This window comes from Gymnoscopelus braueri (assembly GCF_963280865.1).
Source record: "Gymnoscopelus braueri genome assembly, chromosome: 20".
Lineage (NCBI taxonomy): Eukaryota > Metazoa > Chordata > Actinopteri > Myctophiformes > Myctophidae > Gymnoscopelus > Gymnoscopelus braueri.
The window spans coordinates 18,805,906-18,824,235 of record NC_137622.1 but is presented as its reverse complement, the minus strand read 5'-3'; the positions used below and the strand labels follow the sequence as shown (position 1 = coordinate 18,824,235).

The 18,330-nt window shown below is 41.7% G+C and overlaps 1 protein-coding gene across 3 annotated transcripts in view; it reads right to left on the bottom strand.

Moving 5' to 3' along the window:
• atp8a1 (ATPase phospholipid transporting 8A1) overlaps positions 1 to 18,330 on the bottom strand; it is a 168,929-nt gene that overhangs the window by 119,836 nt on the left and 30,763 nt on the right. For all 3 annotated transcript variants that reach the window (XM_080415274.1, XM_080415273.1, XM_080415275.1), the window contains exons 3-6: positions 11,211 to 11,310; positions 4,924 to 5,022; positions 508 to 553; positions 186 to 226 (exon numbers count right to left, since the gene is read on the bottom strand). In XM_080415274.1, the coding sequence (XP_080271400.1) occupies positions 186 to 226; positions 508 to 553; positions 4,924 to 5,022; positions 11,211 to 11,310 (286 nt within the window). The remainder of the gene's footprint in view (positions 1 to 185; positions 227 to 507; positions 554 to 4,923; positions 5,023 to 11,210; positions 11,311 to 18,330) is intronic.

The window sequence follows — 18,330 nt, the reverse complement described above, 5'->3', positions numbered from 1 at the left end:
TTGCGCCCGCCCGCCCGCCCGCCCGCCCGCCCGTGCGTGCGCTTGTGTGCATGTGAGAACACATTGGATGGTGAAAGTGGTTGAATCTGTCCTGCACTCTAGATTAACAGAACGCTAGCTGTTAATGACCCTGTAATGTCACAGTTTACATTTCAGCTCCATATGATGACAGTGTGGGAACATACCTTTTCCCAGTGAACAATCTCCCAGGCACCATTTCTTAATACTGTGATGAACAGAGAGAGAGAGGTGATGAGAGGGGAGAGAGTTAAAAAGAGATTGTAGATCACTTTCCTTGTTTAGCCTACACATGCTATCCCAACTATACTGCTCAAAGAAATGTAGGGAACACTTTGATCCCTTAATTATTTTGAGTTTTCATGAACTGTGTACATACCGCTAACAAAAACTGCTCAAAAGAATGAAGGGATCCAAGTGTTCCCTTAATTATTTTGAGCAGTGTATTATTTATACAGTATACAGTGTTTTGCAGGTAATTTCCTCTACCTTGACATTCCTTTTTGTTGACGACATTGTCGGCGTTGTGACGTTTCTGTAATGAAACAAAAAGGGGACAATATTCATTAGAGACACATTCCATCCTGAAACACATTAATACTAATTAAGTAAGCGGCCAGCCAATATGAGGCAGAGTAACATCCTCATCCATAACCCTGGAGACACACCATGCCTGATTAAAGAATCGATGGACGAACGAGGAGGAACAAAAGCTCACTAGACAAGAACAAACTCTGTCCTGGATTTCAACAGCCACCTTTGATCGATCTTAACTGTGGGGTCTGAGGGACAGCTGGTCAACTGCCGTGATCCAAATGTATGATTTGTACTGGCTTGTAAACAATACGTGGCTCCAGAGCAAACTAGGCACAGCATGGAAATAATCGGTAGCTTTCAATAACTAGCTTAGAGATCTGTGTTTCCAATAAGGGGAAAATAAAATGGCTGCCCTGCATGTCTTGAATTTACACTTCGTGGTATATTTTGACAGGTTGATTGATACAGCACCATCCTTAACTCCATTATATCTGATAGTGAAGTTTGAAACAGTGAGCAGCGAATAGCGGCATCTCAACACCCTGCATATTTTAAACCTGCTTTTACCCAGGGAATAGCTATGCTGAGCAATCATGCTCTTTTTTAGCAACGCCTTCTGCACTCACACCTGGGATGTGTGCATACAGTAGCATACACCCACATCTACGGTTGTTCAATAAAACATTATTGTGAAACCATGTTTGTACCATACTCAAGACTTGTCCAGCGGTAGAGACAGTTACTTCGCTCAGACTTTTCCCATACCGGTATACGGATTCAAACCTGCAACTTTCCAAACATGAGCCTAGTCTAACCTTTACAGACATAGCCATAACCATAAACATCGCACATGGATCTGGATTGGGTACCTTCTTAGAAATGTAGTGAGTCAAAAGGACAACATTTGTCTTTGAAATGTAGTGAAGTGAAAGTCATAAGATTCCCAAATAACAAATACTCAAGAAAAGTACAGATACTCAAAAATGTACTTAAGTACAGTACTCGCGTAAGGGGCCGTGTTCACACAAAAGGGTCTTTTGAGCTGCCCGTGCCTTTATGCCATGCATTTCTATGGTAAAGGCAAGCTGCAGCGCTCCTCTCCCCAGCGGCAAGCATCACGCTTCAGCGCTCTCTGCATCCAGCATTTCTTGGCAGAGCGCCCTGCAAAGCTTCAAGCAGAAAGTAGTTTAACTTTTGGAGGGGAGCGGTGCTCATCAGTGTCACATTTGATCCTCCTGGTTGTCTCTGACGATCCAGTAATTTACGACCTGACGTCGAATGGTTAAAACCACGAGAAGTCCATGTTTACCCTTGTTCAAGCTAGGCTATTTGTGCTAATAACGTAGATGGCAGGACGTCCAAGCACAGCTACAGTTGATAGGTTTGAACGATGCAGGAATCAATAGACGCTCCGTGCGCTCCTTCGCTCAGAAAACGCTTTCTGTGAACATGGCCCCTAATGACTGTCCAATACTGGATATGGTACTTACTGAACAACCAATATCTAAAGTGCAAACATAAGGCAGAGTATCGGTTCAACTAAGCTCAACTAAGGCAGCTGCTCAGCAATCTATCTGAGGAATTCTCCTTTGAGGAGTAGAAATCATAACAGGTGGCAAAGAGAGGCTCTGCAACATTTCTTTCTTACTTCTGTTTTCAACAGACCCTGCCTCCCTCCTTCCCCCATTTCTTTTTGTTTTCTCAATATAAATTCCCTGTTCTTCATCACTTTTCTTTATAATGTCTTCCAAATGTCTCCCTGTTCCCTTTCTCGTCATAATCTTTTTTTGTATCCTCCTATCCTAACACTGCCCCCCCCTTGCTTGTGCAAATCCAGTAGAATTAAACATGAATAACCCATTCAACCCGGGAACGCATCCCTGTCATTTTAAGATTTCTTTGGCTATAAAACAATAGCAGATCTACAAGCTCATAGCTCACCGAGTGCCGCGCTTGAATGGATTGAATGGACGGATTGAATGGGTCAAACATCCCTGCATTGTGGCTAATGAATGAATAGGCCCGTCACACAGTGCTAGCTCCTCACCATCTGTAAAAGGTAGCCGGAGACCTTTACTAAAACCCACTCATCACCCCAACCCACCCACCACTGAAAAGCATGGGCTGACGGCTTATTTCCTTCATCCGTGCTAGCCGACTCGTGTACTCCACCTCTCCAGGCTATTTCACGCTGTCCCCATCTTTCTCCCTGGCTGTATTCTTTCTTACACTCGCCCCACCCACCCCTCACGTTTTCTACCTCTCTATTTTTAGATTTCACATTGTTCTTTGTGTGCCGTCTCTCGCTCTCTAACTCGTTTTTTTTCTCCTCTGCCCCCTGCCCAACACACATTTACTTCCAAGCTCTCTGCCCCTCTCACACACTATATTCTCTATCTGTGAATTCATGAAGGAGGGGAGTATTATGTAAATTATGTAGGTAATCACAGTACGGTGGAGGCAGAGAGGCAGGGCTGAGGTTATGTGTAGATACTGCAGTATCAGGTCTCTGTAGACTTCAACCAGAGAAAGAAAGTGCAAGACGAGAAGGTCTTCATCTGCAGTGTTCCCTGGATTAACCCACTGAAAGACCTGGTATAGAAAGCCGTAGAGTGACGGTGGTAAAAGCAGCAACATCACATGACTGATTCATCCTCGCTGTAATTAGATTGCTTCAACATGAAACAGTGCAGTGTCTTATGTCTGCAGAAGCAAATGTATTGAAGTGATGAGTGACCCGTCTGCAATGTTTCAAATCAGGGGCTGCCGCTGGTCTCCTTAACTGATGATGACGTACAATTTGAACTGAATTGATTTGAACTGAATTGCTTTTTTTTAATGTCTAAATCCACAGAAAGGGGATCGCTGTTTAAGTTTGAATCTTCACAGTTAAGCTTTGCCTTCATTTAGTTTTAGACAATATCTATTACATCAGTGCGCTGTAACTTGCAAAAACAGATTCCATGGCATATCAGATTTGTCCTGCATTAAGACGAAATTCTAAAGAATAACACTGAATAACAACAATAAAAAAATTAAGACCGCTCGGAATAGATTTCCTGGCATCTCTTTCTAGAGAGCACACTGTGTAAGGTAAGCTATCAGCAGGTGCGATCTACAGTTTGAACCTACGATGCATCATTCATGAAGCTCAAGAGGTCGATGCTGCCCTGGCATGTCAACCTGGGAGGGACAGAGCAGCGGTAGAAAATACATGTTGTGCAGGTGACCTTCAATAAGGACAGAGTCATCATTTGCTCCATGCCCATGTTTGTCACGAGAGGCCAGGAAGAAAAGTGCTGCGCTGGCCACCTCAGCACTAGATACGAGCAAATGGTATAGAGTAACTGTCCACTGAGACCAGGGTAGAAGGATCGCATTGCAGGGTCACTGCAATACAGCATAATGCAACATTCTCTGACTTGGTACTGACAAACTTTAGCAGGCAAAGGAGAGATGCATTGCCGTAACTAAATTATTCAGTTTTATCATGTAATGTTAACTGACTCAATGAGTAGTCCGAGTTCAGAGCATACAGCTGTGGCCTCTGGAGTGTGTGTGTGTGTGTGTGTCTGTGTGTGTCTGTGTGTGTGTGTGTGTGTGTGTGTCTGTATCTGCAGTACATGTTCTACGTCTGTCTGAAATGTGCCCGTCTGTGTCTATATTTCTATGTGCATCTGTGCATGTCTCTGTAGGTGTGCTTGTGCATGTACGTGTCTATCTTTGGTGTGTGTGCACACTGTGCATGCGTTTCCCTGTGTATGTCTGAGGTCCACTATGCTAGTTTTTGTGCGTGTGGTGTGCGTTTGTGTGTCTGTGTGTGTCAGGGGATATCCTGTTGTGGTTGGGTAAGCATCACTGTCTTCTCTCTGCTCCACAGGGACACAGTTGGAAACACTCAGAGGACAGACTGTGAAACCTGGATGCAATAAAAAAAACAAAAGACCCTCATACTCCAATCCTGAGTGCTAATTTAACTCTTACAGGTCCCGTAAAACCCTTAAGGTCCATTTTCACACTCCCAAGGGTGAAATCAACACTCAGGATTTTGCAGTACACTCCCTACAGGGGAAACTCAATTGAACTTGTTTGAGGAAGGTCAATTAAATTGAGGCCAGTGGGCCTACGAAGCGTAATAGAAACATTCGTGGGAGAGAAGGCATTTTTTTTATATTTTTTTGTTTTGTTTCGTTGTGGATTTTCTGCTGCACTGAGAACATCGTAGCGTATATCATAGACAGAAAAGAGAACGTGACATTTTTGTTCTGGTCTAAAATCCCATTATAAAAGCTCAAAAGAAACAGTCCCTGGGTGTATTTATAATGGTCTGGCCCCATGTAGAATTTAAGTAGTAACAACGTTTCTCACCAGATCTTCGATGAACTCCTTGACTGCAGCCACCACCAGGATGAAGAGCAGAGGTACCAGGGTGGTCCATCGACCGGTGGGTGACACGTCAGGGATTTGCTGGTGGGGAAACAGTGAACAGCATCAGGTCAAGTAGAAGTCACTGATAGCATTGCCATTTACTGTAAGTTTGTCACAAAGTGCTTTAGAGAGCAACAAAAGTTATGAACTGAAGTTCAAGGTTGACTGTCAGTTCAGGAAAAGTCTGTTGGTCAAGTGCAGTAAATACAGACGGGTTACAACAGATGACAGAATAACACAATCATGGAGGTTATAGGGTTTTACAATTTAGGCAATTACAATTGAGAAATTGTCATATCCAGATCAACCTACAAAGTGCACGATCGGAGTAAAATACAGTGGTAAAGTAAATCGAGCACTATGAAAACAAGTGATACAAAGTGATGAGGATAGAAGGTAGATTGATTGATTGAATACTTTATTAGACAGAAATGTAACAGCACGAGGTACAGTCAGACATTTGAGCTAAAAGGATAACACAAAAATGTCCTGGAGACTCGTTTCCATTGTAGTCCTATGTATTCAATTCATCAACATAACACAAAAATACAATATCATCAACAAATATAAAACACTATTATGTACAAAGTAGAAAAGGGGAAAAATACAAATAAAACTGTAGGCAGTGAATGCCATCACCTTTCTATGGAAGAAGTGAGTTTACCTCCCCTTTTGGCCTCCTGAAAGGTGGATTTTAAGGATTGTTTTGAAGGAAGCCAGTGATCCAACATTTTTTGTGATATTATCAACTTTCTTGGTCTCAGTGAGGACTCGAGCAGCAGCATTCTGAATCAACTGCTCCATTATTTTAGGTAGAGTCTAAACGGCAACATAGTAATGTACAAACATGTATAGTATGTATGCCTGCTGTCCCATGCACACACACACAGGGAAACAGGCAAACACACTTAATCCATTATACAACAAACATAATGTATGAACACACATTGTATCTGTACTCACGCTCTCTTTCACACACTAACATGGAATGACACATTCGGACATACAAGGACACTTACTGTACATAAACCAGTGTACTATACTGTACACAGTACGCCACAGGCGCACACACGCGCACACACACGTCAGGTGTCACCCTTGATGACACAGGGCTCTCCTTGAGTTTGTCAGGAGGACATTTGTCAGGGCGGGATCACAGGTGCTGGCTATAGTATGAGTGGGGCCATTAACCATTAGGCTGACATGGCTACAGACTGAGGAGGTGAAATAAAGCACGTCCATCGCTCCATCACAGTCTGTCTTCAGCAGCAGGCGGGGTGGGGCAGGGTGTCATCCTCTAAGTACACAGAATGTCATCCACTCATGATGGCGAGATGGAGGTTATAGATGTTAAAGCGTGATGACACGCAGGGAAAAGCCACAGGAATAGAAAAGCCACAGGAAGAATTGCCTATCGTCGGCGTCGGGTGGAAACCTTGTATGTCCAAAGCCATTACTTTTCAGGAAATGGGAAAAAAATAACATTCCAACGGATGCAATGTACTTATTATTTAACCAAACTCTTGTCAGTACTTTTCATTGGTTCAATATTTATAATATGATTATAATACTATATTATAATATATGGATATAGACTACAGTATATTAACATATCCACATGCCAATCATACTTTGTATATTGGAAATAATTGTAGAAATTAACTGTGAATATGAATGTGACTAAAGGTAGGCCAGAAGGACAGTCAAGCGAGGGAATGACAAGACAACCATGTCTTTAGCATTGCTCGAAGAAAACTATCGTAAACAGCTCTCTTCTTCCTCATTAGGGAAGACGTTTTATTCAAGGTTGCAACATCGACAGGGCAGGTAATGAAGATTCACACCAGCTGCTCTTCAGAGACACACAGCTCCAAGGTCGTTGAATCCGGCCCCGCCCGTCCTCACAGCTCTCATTATTCAGTCAGCACAAAATCTAGGTGAAGACAGAGTCTGAGCAGCCTGCACTCCCTGGAGCTGTGAACACCTGGGGTACAAGCTCATTTTGGGCTCCTCTACTGTAGGTCATGAAGTCGTGATTCGTGGGTGTTCTTAAACAGATTAAAAAAGGTAGCCAATATATGTAAAACGCAGAGAAATGTTCCCTCAAGGCCAAAAAGCATGTTTACTTTTTTAGTAGCTCAGTCCAAGATTTTACTGATTGTTCTCTCACATTGGTTCTCAATCTGGGGGTTGGTGTCTCCCCAGAGTCACTACGTGATTTTTAAGGGGTCTTTTGAAATGGCTTAGCATCTGAGGTGTAATATACCCTCAGATGCTAAAGTTTTTGATATTTGTGATACTGTACGTCTCTCCTTGTTGAATAATTTTAGCAACTCTCTATTGATTTATGAAGAAAATATCCTCCTAAACATATCAAATGATTCTCTGAGAGTTCAGCATCGTGCTTGCTAGGTGGGTACTAGTAAGTACAAAACTATCTGTCTGTGTTATGTACAGTATATATATGCATGTCACTCTGTCAGCAATTTAGCACAATAGTACAGCAAGTACATTTAAGTAAGTGTTTTAAGTCCTGGTGAAATGGCCGTTTCTGTGATTTGATTTTGAAGTTTCAGTCTGAAACGGTAGCCTGTATGCTTATGAACAAATTAGAAGGTCCCATCCACTTGGGCTATGGGAAGACATTAGCCAGAGAAGGCTATGTTTGTAGCCTGCAATGCCCTGCATTTCATGCAGCCCGAGGGATTAAGAGAGGGGCAGTGTAAAGCGTGTCATTATGTTACTACGTTTGAGTATAAAACGAGTAATGCACCGTCTGGCCGTCATCTTGAGTTGGATAAATAACATAGCAGCCCAATTGTGTCTCCTTAAGACACATTTCACCACGTCTTTAAAGTAGGCAATACTGGATTTTAGGGGACATGAGCTGATTTACTACACACACAACTCACCCATGAAGAAGAGCTTCAACAAATGCAAGACTAATGTTTATTACAGTATCTTACAACTTCCTTGAATATTTTGAATGCCATACACAGTAATCCAAGTGCAGAACTGCCTGGCTCAGATTTATAGGGTTCTAATGAATTAAGTAATCTCTGTAAAATCATCAGTGACAGGCCGAAGGCGTGGCCGAGACTATGTTTTGCACCCTGTCCTGTCCGTCCGTCCGTGTGTCCGTCTGTCTGTGAACAGCTCATCTCCGATCAACGTCAAACTGTGCACACACACTCCCTGGAGCGAGCAGGGCTTCTTTCGCTCTACATTAGAAGAGTTGGGAACGGCGTTGTCAGATTTTAATATAGCCCGAATACCCAATTTCAGCACCAGCCTCAGTGGCTTGCCCCGTTAATCACTAGACTCCCAACCCACACCTCCCGGGTTCAACTCCCGACATTAAGACATTACTTTTTCCAACAACCGCGGACTACTTTTTTTCGCCGATAAAGTAAAGTTTTGGGCCGCGACAGAGGGGCGCAGTCTCAAGCGAACTTGAGCCACGAGAAGCACCACAGAGCGCGTTAAAGCGTGCGAGTTGCCGTGCAGAACGTTGCGAAGTTCGCTTGAGCCTACTCAGCCCCGTCCGAGTTATGTACCGATAGGCACAGAATCGTAAATTATCGGCCCCCCAGGCAATGCCAGCGGCGAGCATTATTTTCCACCATGGAGTACTGTCCTCCTGCCCCGCCCCCCGCTACTGAGAACGGTTAGTAAAACGCTGGTCGCCTCCCTGGGTACCATATACTGTGTAGGTGCTTGTCAATGTAAGATCTTGGATACAGCAATTAAATAAAAAAATGGCTGTTGGATATGGTCCCGTTTTCATTTTATACAATGTCATTGTGTTCTTTTTCTATCATGTAAATTGGTTTTATTTATTATACAGTAGCTATGACTGCTACACATTGAAAACACAAACAGTTTGTTTGTGAGAGGGCCACAATGGAAATAAGTCATGGATTTGATGTGTGTTTTATCTACGATTGTTTTTAACAGACATGTGTGATTTGTGGGTTTTAACTTTTATGCAATTGCAATCAAAATAAGCTAAGCTAATTAACAAACAGCCCAACAGCCAATATAAAATGCAACGGCTAAAAGGAAGCAAACTCGATTTATCCAAATACAGCAATTCCTCATGGGGATATAGCCAGCCTGTGTGGATCAGCAAAAATGTGGATCTTCTACAATATATGTACATTTGTACATGATGGTTTCTAACTGTAAATATATGGTTCCTCCTAATTTGCTGCCCGGCTCGTTGTGTTTCCGATTTGCACGTTGAAATATGGTCCATGAATATAGTTCTCAATAGCAGCTCATACATTTTCAAGGCCTATTATTATGTGTGGTATAATGTGTGATGAGGCTGTAGTCATTTCAAGTTTCCTCTGGAAAGGGACATGCATTATGCATCCCAAGCACATATGTATGTAGCTCTGTTTGGGTGTGAGGGTGTTATTAGATTCCAGACATGTGACCTTTGGAAATTGTGTTTGTCTTTGGAAAGCCATGACAAACAATATAAAAGGCCATTTCACCCACTCACAAACATGAACAGATGGCTCAGTGAGATGGTACTTTTAGCACAGATGAAGAGACTGGGCTTTAGCACAATACTGAAGATTCACTTAAAGGGATACTTCACTTTCGGCGGGGGGAAACATTTAAAAAATATATTAAAAATAAATGAAAAAAGTAATGGAAAATTCATGGCCCCCTCACGCATTAGAGTGTCCTACTAATGTGTGAGGGGGCCTTTATTTTGCCATAACTTCTTTCATTTTTTTTTAATATATATTTTTAATGTTTATTTTATGTGAAAGTGAAGTATCCCTTTAATAAAATATATATATGTATGTCCCTGCTCTGGATCTCTATAACTAATACATGCCAGGCTAGATGTGTTATCTGAGACAGGCCGGAAGGTGGAGATTATGTTTTTGCGTGCCGTACTAATTAATACACATCTCATCTCTGGAGTCATGTGTAAAGACGTATCATGAGTCATGACTCCATGTAGTTTCCAAAACAAAGGCCAATTTTACAAATAATGCAAAAAAAAAACATGAATGCAGCGTCTGTCCGTCCGATCGATTGTATATTTATTTTGAATCACATATTGAAGGTCCTCTACACAATCAGGGCCAAAAGCGACTTTTGCAGAAACATTTCTTCTTCGCCAAATTAGGCACAAATTATCTTGTGAGTCATGTGACAATGAGTGTCCAACAGGGTTTTCATATTAAATACCGTTTGATTTGAGTGGCAAAATCCATATTTAATTTTGTTTTCTTCACTTTTTGTGACGTCACTCACTGTGACGAGACCTGCGCCTCCAACGCAACGATACCATATATGTTTTTCTCCTCATTAACCCCTCCCAGTGTTGCCAGATGGGAAATATTAAATGATAGAGGCTTAACTTATTGTATTTTAAAGAAAACTATGGTACACAGGCAAAAAAAAAGAAACAATTGCAACAGTGTATAATTATCTGTAATTTCACAAAAACACAGAAAAAACCTTGTTTGACATGCCTACTTGAGAAAAACACACCACATACCCATACTACGCTGTGTGGAAGCAGGCAACTTCCATGATCCTACTCAAATAAAAGCCTGGTCTACAGATAAAGTAAATGAATCGTTGTAACATGTAATCATTATAATCAAGAGCTGCTGTTTCCACTAGCATGAACAACAGCAACAATTGCATCAGTGTATAATTATAACATTATGCTGTGCCAATGTATTTAATCAAAGTGTATCAGAGGTTTGATTTACTTAAAAGTGTATTATATTCTCATATAATGCATAATTATACAACCTCTCTATATAATAAAATGTTTGACTTCATAGTCTAAGGCTGCAACTCATACAATTTAATTGGCGCATGTTAACAGGTTAGAGCAGCCACAGAGACTGCGTGAGCAGCGCAGCTCGAGCTCCGCGACATGTTTGTTGACGACAATTTGATGACGAGGCCAGACTAACAACAGCAAAATACAATTTAATTACAAATATAATCATATCAATTTAGGATGTGGTGCCAGGTCCTTACATCTTCACAAAGGACTTACAAAGCGAGTAAGGGCCAGTGAAATCCGAACATGGTGATACGTATGGTGATACGACAGAGTATAAATCACACAAGGAAGTAACAATTAGCATCCTTGATCCATTCCCGATTGCCGTGGGCCATTTCATATTCACACACAACCCCAAAACAATGCCACACACACACACACACACAGAGATTCTTACCTGCAGGAGTGCAATGAAAAGAAAGAAGGAGTTAGCTGCCCTTCTGAACTGTGAGTAGAGGAACCGGGGAAGGAAGGTGAGGAAGTTGTACTTTGCAGTGCTGGAGGTCACAGCAGGGCAGTGATGGGGGGATGAGAAAGAGAAAACAACAAATGTGTTAAATGAGAGACATAAGATATAGAGAGATAATAATATGTTTACAATTCTTTTTTTGGTCTGGACTATTTAATTGTAAATATTTGACCATATTTGTATTATTCTGCGAAGCACTTTGGCCGTGTATTACATTTGCGATACAAATAAGGCTGCCTTTCCATGTTTTAGGAGTGCCTAAAACCTCTCCAACATCATTAATATTTCAAACAAGGTGCACACTCTCCCTCTTGTCCTTTCCCATACAAATGAAATATTCAACAGCCAGTGAAACTGATCTGCACATCCACTTTGTATTTTTGTCAGCCAATCATGATGTTAGCAAGCCCTCTACAAGATGAACTGTTTTCCCAGCCAATCATAATGTTAGCAAGCCTTCTTCTACAAGATGAACCGTTTCCCCAGACAACGGAATCATTTGAATTAATCTCTTAAAACAATGTTTAACTTGCAAAAGAAAGAAAAGAGAGATTACTTAAATTAAAGAGAGTACTATTGAGGCTAATTCAGTTACCAGAGCATCCTGCAAATACGCAGAAGACCCATGTGTATCCATCTACTACGTACAGTAGCTCCTTATTTAGGCCATGGTAATCCTCTGTATGTAGTATGTTTACCAAAGCCGTCCAAATACACTTTGATCAATGTCAGCAGCCCTCCCCTTCTGAGAGGCTGTTTCCTTCCCTGAGGAAGGAATTTGAGATGAGAAGGCTGTGTGTTTGTTCTTGTACTTGTATAGTTTCTGTATACTTCAATAGAGGAAGAGAAAGCAGAGTAAAGTCTTCCAAAGAGAAGATGACGTAAGTATGAGATTAGATAAGCTGGTTAGGGAACTAATATAATGAATGCATTGGAAACGTATTATTACCAACGTGTGTGTGTGTGTGTGTATGTGTGTGCGCGCGTGTGTGTATTCTGCCATTGACGAACAGTGGGGCCAGCAGACTAAATGACCATAAAGAATAATTAGGAGCCACATCAGAGCTGGCAAGGCGGATGGAGATTGCCCCTGGCAGAAATGAGCTATGGGTGCCAGGAACCTGTGTGTGTGTGTGTGTGTGTGTGTGTGTGTGTGTGTGTGTGTGTGTGTGGACCTCCAGCAATCTGATTTACAGCAGTGTTGAAGGGCCAGCCAAACAGCCACTTTGGGAGCAGATATATGGCATGATCTATGCCATGCCACTGACATTGCTAGGCTTGCCCATGCACACAGCAGGCATGCTGTACAATGCACATGTGCAGCTCCTAATATTTGGATGGGTAAATGCAGAGGACAAATGGGATGTATGTGCAAATGTACATTCACAAAAAATACTCTAAGGAGAGGGTCCGAAATTATTATTTATTGTTATTATTTGTATTATTATTATTATCATTGCACAATCACAACCACAGTAGTCCGTCCGTGTGTGTGTGTGTGTGTGTGTGTGTGTGTGTGTGTGTGTGTGTGTGTGTGTGTGTGTGTGTGTGTGTGTGTGTGTGTGTGTGTGTGTGTGTGTCTGTGTAGCTTTGCGCATATCTGTCATCTTATGTGTGTGGTCACATACATCTGTCATCTATCCATCTTCACTTGGAGGGCCAGAGTCAACAGAGTTTTTCATTCAAATCCATTTAAGGAGTGGGTTTTCTTTCAAATACAAAGACTGGAACTGGTACTGTTCTTTTGCCATGAATAGGTTCTCCTATGAAATCGATATGATTGAAAAGGGAGGTCACTACTTACTACTACAACGGACTGAGGACTTGATAATTATGTAAAATGTAGTTTTGATGTGCATTTTTCATTGAGTGAAATTAAACTGGAGGCATTATTTACAATATGGTTAAACACAATTAGATCTGCAATCTGATAGCTGAAGACACATGTTAATGTTAAGTGTGAATTAAGGGCCTCGTCTAAGCATAAAATCATGACTCTGAGGAAGGTCGAAAGACCGAAACATTAGTCAACTTTTACTTGCACTGAAACAATAAAAGGCTTAAATTGTCCGTGTTGCTCCAGCGTTCATCTCTTCTGCATCTATTGTCCCTACCCCTGTGACGCACCGGACTGGCCGTTTAAGGCTGAAGCGCAACAGTAGAATCTCTTTGCTCTGGGGGTTTATAGTACCTTGAACTTGGCTCTGTCTTTGCCCTCATTAACAATTCCAAGATCAATCAATAATGCCATAAACCCTCATGAATATGCTAATAGGCCACACCCCTGGAATCAACATGCAAGGAAAACTCAGCTCGCTTTATAAAAAGCCGATCTACAAACACAACGTGTCGCATCAGCGATGCGTTGCCGTTTTGTAGATTTAACATTTTAGGTCTGTTCCAGCACCAGTCTGTTCTATTGACTTCCTGTCATGTGGGTCTGTTGTCCAATCAGAGGCTGAGTACAGCCATGCATTATGCAGAGCATGTGTTTATGCATGCATTCGAAGAGGATTTGATTGACGTGTCACACTCCAACGTCATCTGCGATGGATGACATTGCGCATCACCTGATTTTTCTGCATAATGTATGTGACTGTCACATCAGCTTTCACAGAGTCTTAAGGCCAGTTTGGAGGTAAAAATCCATATTAATGCTTTAGAGCAGGGGTCTTCAACAGGGGGTCCGTGACCCCTAAAGGATCCTCAGAGTTACTACAGGGGGGGCATCACATCTTTGTGTGATAGGAACAATTTTTTCTTTTTACATTAACCACTTGAACCCTAGCATCCCTTATGAGGGGCACATTAGCTGAAAATAGCAGATGTACAAGCTCACACCGCCTGTTTTGTAGATCGGCAAAGAGGTTTGGTGTAGGGGGGGAAAAAGCAGACCAAGTACAAGTTTTCTTATAATTGAGGGTTCAAGAGGTTAACTGTTTGAAAATACACATGGACATGAATGAACACAACGCTACACAAATCTATGAAATCTATGAAAAAGTTTAATCTGCAACACAATAGTATACAATAGGCAGTGGGAGTCCCTGCTTCATCTCTCTCTCAGCTAATGGTTTTCATGGATAAGCTTCCAAAACATGTTAAAAACTCAAAAAACATGGTTTTGTGTGGAGTGCGTCTCTAAGAACTCCTTTCCCAGTGTATTTTAGCCCACCCTTCCATACACAGTGATCCTCTCATCAGCACCATCTCCTCAGTGACTGCAAGCCAGTCTCTCCTCTCCACTACTTTAGTGCAACCGTTGCCTGTTTGGACGATTATTGATGCTGTACATATTGTATGCAAGATAAAGACAAATGAACTAGAACAGGCATGTACGCCAAAACCTAATCAAGACCAGTTGTTTTAGGAAGAGCAGACTTTATCATTTTCTGATACATTTTCTGTCCTGCAACTGCCCCGCATTTTGGTTATGTGTGCTTTGTTCATTTAGACCTGAAGCCGATTCTAAAACCCATTTAGACCTGGAACACTTATACATACGTTGTTATACCTTTCAAGGGGAACACGTCTGTGTGTAGTTGTTGCTATATACAAATTTGAAGTTTTTCAGAAAACATAGGTGTTTTTAGAATCGGACTCAGGTCTAAATGGGATAAAAGTGTTAAATAAACCGAAGACTCATAATACACAGATTTGATTCAGATTACTGAAACCACATCCAGGGGTGGTTTCAAAATGATTTCAATCCACATTTCAGTGTGTCTATAATGTGTTTACACATTGATCTTCATGTGGCGAGACACTATAAGATAGCAATATGATTAATGAAAGCATTTTAATGCTGTGTAATAATAATTTGTAGGTGTCGTACAATGTGTCGCTCAATAGAAATAACATTTTCTTATACGATAGTTTTTTATCGCAAACCATAACTCAGGCTTTAGTGTCATATGCTACCTTTTGCACTGTACAGGACTAGTACTGTCACTAAGGATGTAACACTGATAAGAGGTCTAGCCTAAATCTATGTATCTCTATCCTGATGCCTTTTCCCCCTCCAATAACATCTCAACTCATCTTCCAGATCATCCCTTGCCTCTCTCCTTATCGCTTTATCTTCCTCCCTCGCTCCATCCTCCCCTCTGTACCTCATGGGGTAGCTTGGAAAAGCATGTCATGTCTTAATCTTCCGTTATCCTTCAACCGTAGTACTTTCTCAATCTACGCGGGGGCCAGGCAGACACAGAGAAGCTTTCATGCTCCTTTTAATGGTTGATTATGAGTCCTCATCGCCTTTCAGTTCCTGCTCGGTCGCCTGAGGACTGAGACGACACGAAGAGAGCACTTCCTCCCTCTGTTCGGCTTTCAGCCCCGCTCAGGTTACAGCCATGGAGCGGTTGGAATGGAAGCTTTTAATTCCTCCTATCCGCAACGCCGCGGCAGAATAAGTACATGACCTCACGTCATAGTGAATGTTCTCTTTGTTTTGCCCTTCGTGTCCATGCACGCAAGAGCTGCACAGCATTCACAGAACCACCATTTGGTATTGAGGCTGCAATATCACTTGAGTTGAATCATTATTATTATTATTATTTTTTCTGTGCTTAAAATGCTTTTTTAAATTAATGTTAGGGGAACATAGGTGATACTGTGGAGAATTTAATAAGATGAAAAGTTTTCTCCCAGGGCAAGTTTAATATTGAAGCCAGGAATTCCACAAAAAAACAGCATACCTTGTTTAGAAGGAGGCCAGTTACAAACACACCAGTTACAAACACAAACACTAATGTTTCTGATCACCAGGGCCTGCTCAGTCCTATAGTGCTCACTCAGCTGGCGAGGCACGGACCGGGATGTGATCAGAAGCACAAACAAGTAGAAAAATTACAACAACAGTGAAAGGTTGCCAACATCATGATTGGCTGACAAATATACCAAGTGGATGTGCAGCCCTGGCCCCTGATAGATATGAGGCATATTATTTTTTTTTTTAAAAGCATTGAGCAGCCATTCACCAAGTATTGAGAGTTTGTGAAAGACACAAAGGAATAACCTTCAAAACACAGAATCATAGGTTAAGAGAGGCAACGCTAGATAGTGCTCCACTATTCAGTAATCCAACATGGCCTTCTTTGATTAAGTAATTTGTTTGGAAAGGTCAAGGCTGGTTCCTGGTATCCTGGTGTCATGAAATGTTTTATGTTCCTCCATAGATCGATCGTCTTGAGATAAAATTACAAAATTTGATTTGGAGATTTTATGGACTGCAATGAGAGGGCCAACATTAGCTGACCTGGCATGAATGATTACATCATAAAATATTTACTTCACCATTAGCAAACTCCTATTGTATGCACACACAATGACAAAAGGAACTTCCCTAAAGATGAGAAACCCGCTAAACCAGTCATTAACATGGCTGGTGCGTCTCCGTTTGTGCACAGTAATATCCAGTGTTAGCCTAATTGAACCAACTGTAACCGTAGGGTCCCTAGTCTGGTAGATCGGCTATTTTCAGGGAAGAGATTTAGCATAGAGGGGGGAAAAATAAGTATAGATCCCTAGGTCATATTGGTCAATGATGTATATAGGGTTTAATTAGTAAACTCTGTTAGTTAAATTAACACCCAGGGTTTTGCTGTGTGTGTGTGCGTGCGTGTGTGCTTGCCAGTGCCAGTGTCAGTGTATCCTTTGTCTACCACATAGGTAAATGCAACATCAGCATTTGAAGGACACGCAAAAGACAATACTGTGGCTTGCTCCGCGACTCTTGTTTGCCATGGGACAAGTTGTGCGCATCTCGCTGTCATCCACATTTACATTATGATCAGATGTGCTCTGACTACCAGCACAGCTGAATCAACAGCATCCCTCAGACACAAGAGAGAAACAAGGTCACTGCAGCCCATAGTATTTTGCGAGTGCCTTTACTATAATGCTGCCCGTAATGGCTGTTGACTAGTGTGACAATGAGAGTGGAGCATTTGAGAAGAGTGAAACTCAGCACGCCTTATTCGATGTCCAAGCTCAGTCTTTTTGGGTGTGCACAGTGGGTTGCAATTGATACTGGCATAGTAAGTAGTTGGACGCCCATGCACGCACTATTAAAAATGAAGGATGAGGGGTTTTATTATAAGGGTTTTAATTTTTTTTAAACTAACATTCCACTCAGGCAATCATCTTCAGTGCACGCGATGAAGAATTGAAACACGTAGCACTTTTCAGTTTTAAAGAATGGGATTTTATGCTATTTTATTACACAATACATTTACAGTAATATATTTCATCATGACAGACAATGTGTTTTCAGCCCTCCTCCGTTCTCTCATCATGAAATCGTCAAATAAAATGTGAGCCCATTCTTTCAAGCAGCCATTCCATATACAGTAAAGTACTGTTCCAAGTGCAGTGGTTGACCCAAAAGGGGTGCCATGCCATTTTTCCGAAGCACAATTGGTCCAACCCGTCCCTAACCAAACATTTTTCAAGCTATTGGGACTTCGGAATAATGGGCCGTCGGACCAATGGACCACAGTACTGTACAAACACTTGAAACACTACACCGATGCTGATCTAGAGCCGCAGTAACACTTGTGGGTTCCTAGTTTACTTAGCTTGATAGAGGAAGTGAAAGTGTGATATCTTAAGTTACTACTGTAGCCTAGATGCCTTGTGAACAATATTTAGAATTACTTCATTTGCTTTGACCTACTTACACAGTAGGTGTTAGATTGGGTGGGTGGGGGAGGGGGGTCCCCACAATAACCACCACAAAAAATGTGAAAACAGGAAACTATTTAGATGAGGTGTGCATCTTGCATGTGTATAATCACTATTAATTGTAAGGTTAAGGTTCATTGAGTTGCCATCACACATCAGATGGCAACTCAATGAACCTTTTTAACTACCTCAAAAGAAAAAGCACAGTCAAACAGTGAGGGCTTCCCAGTGAGTACATCAGCTGCAGCTACAAATCCAGCTGCTACACGACCAAAACAAAGTCTAATAAAAGGTATTAGAGCAGTGATTCACAATCCTTTTAATTTCAAGGACCCCAGTTCGGTATGCATTAGGCCCCCCCTCC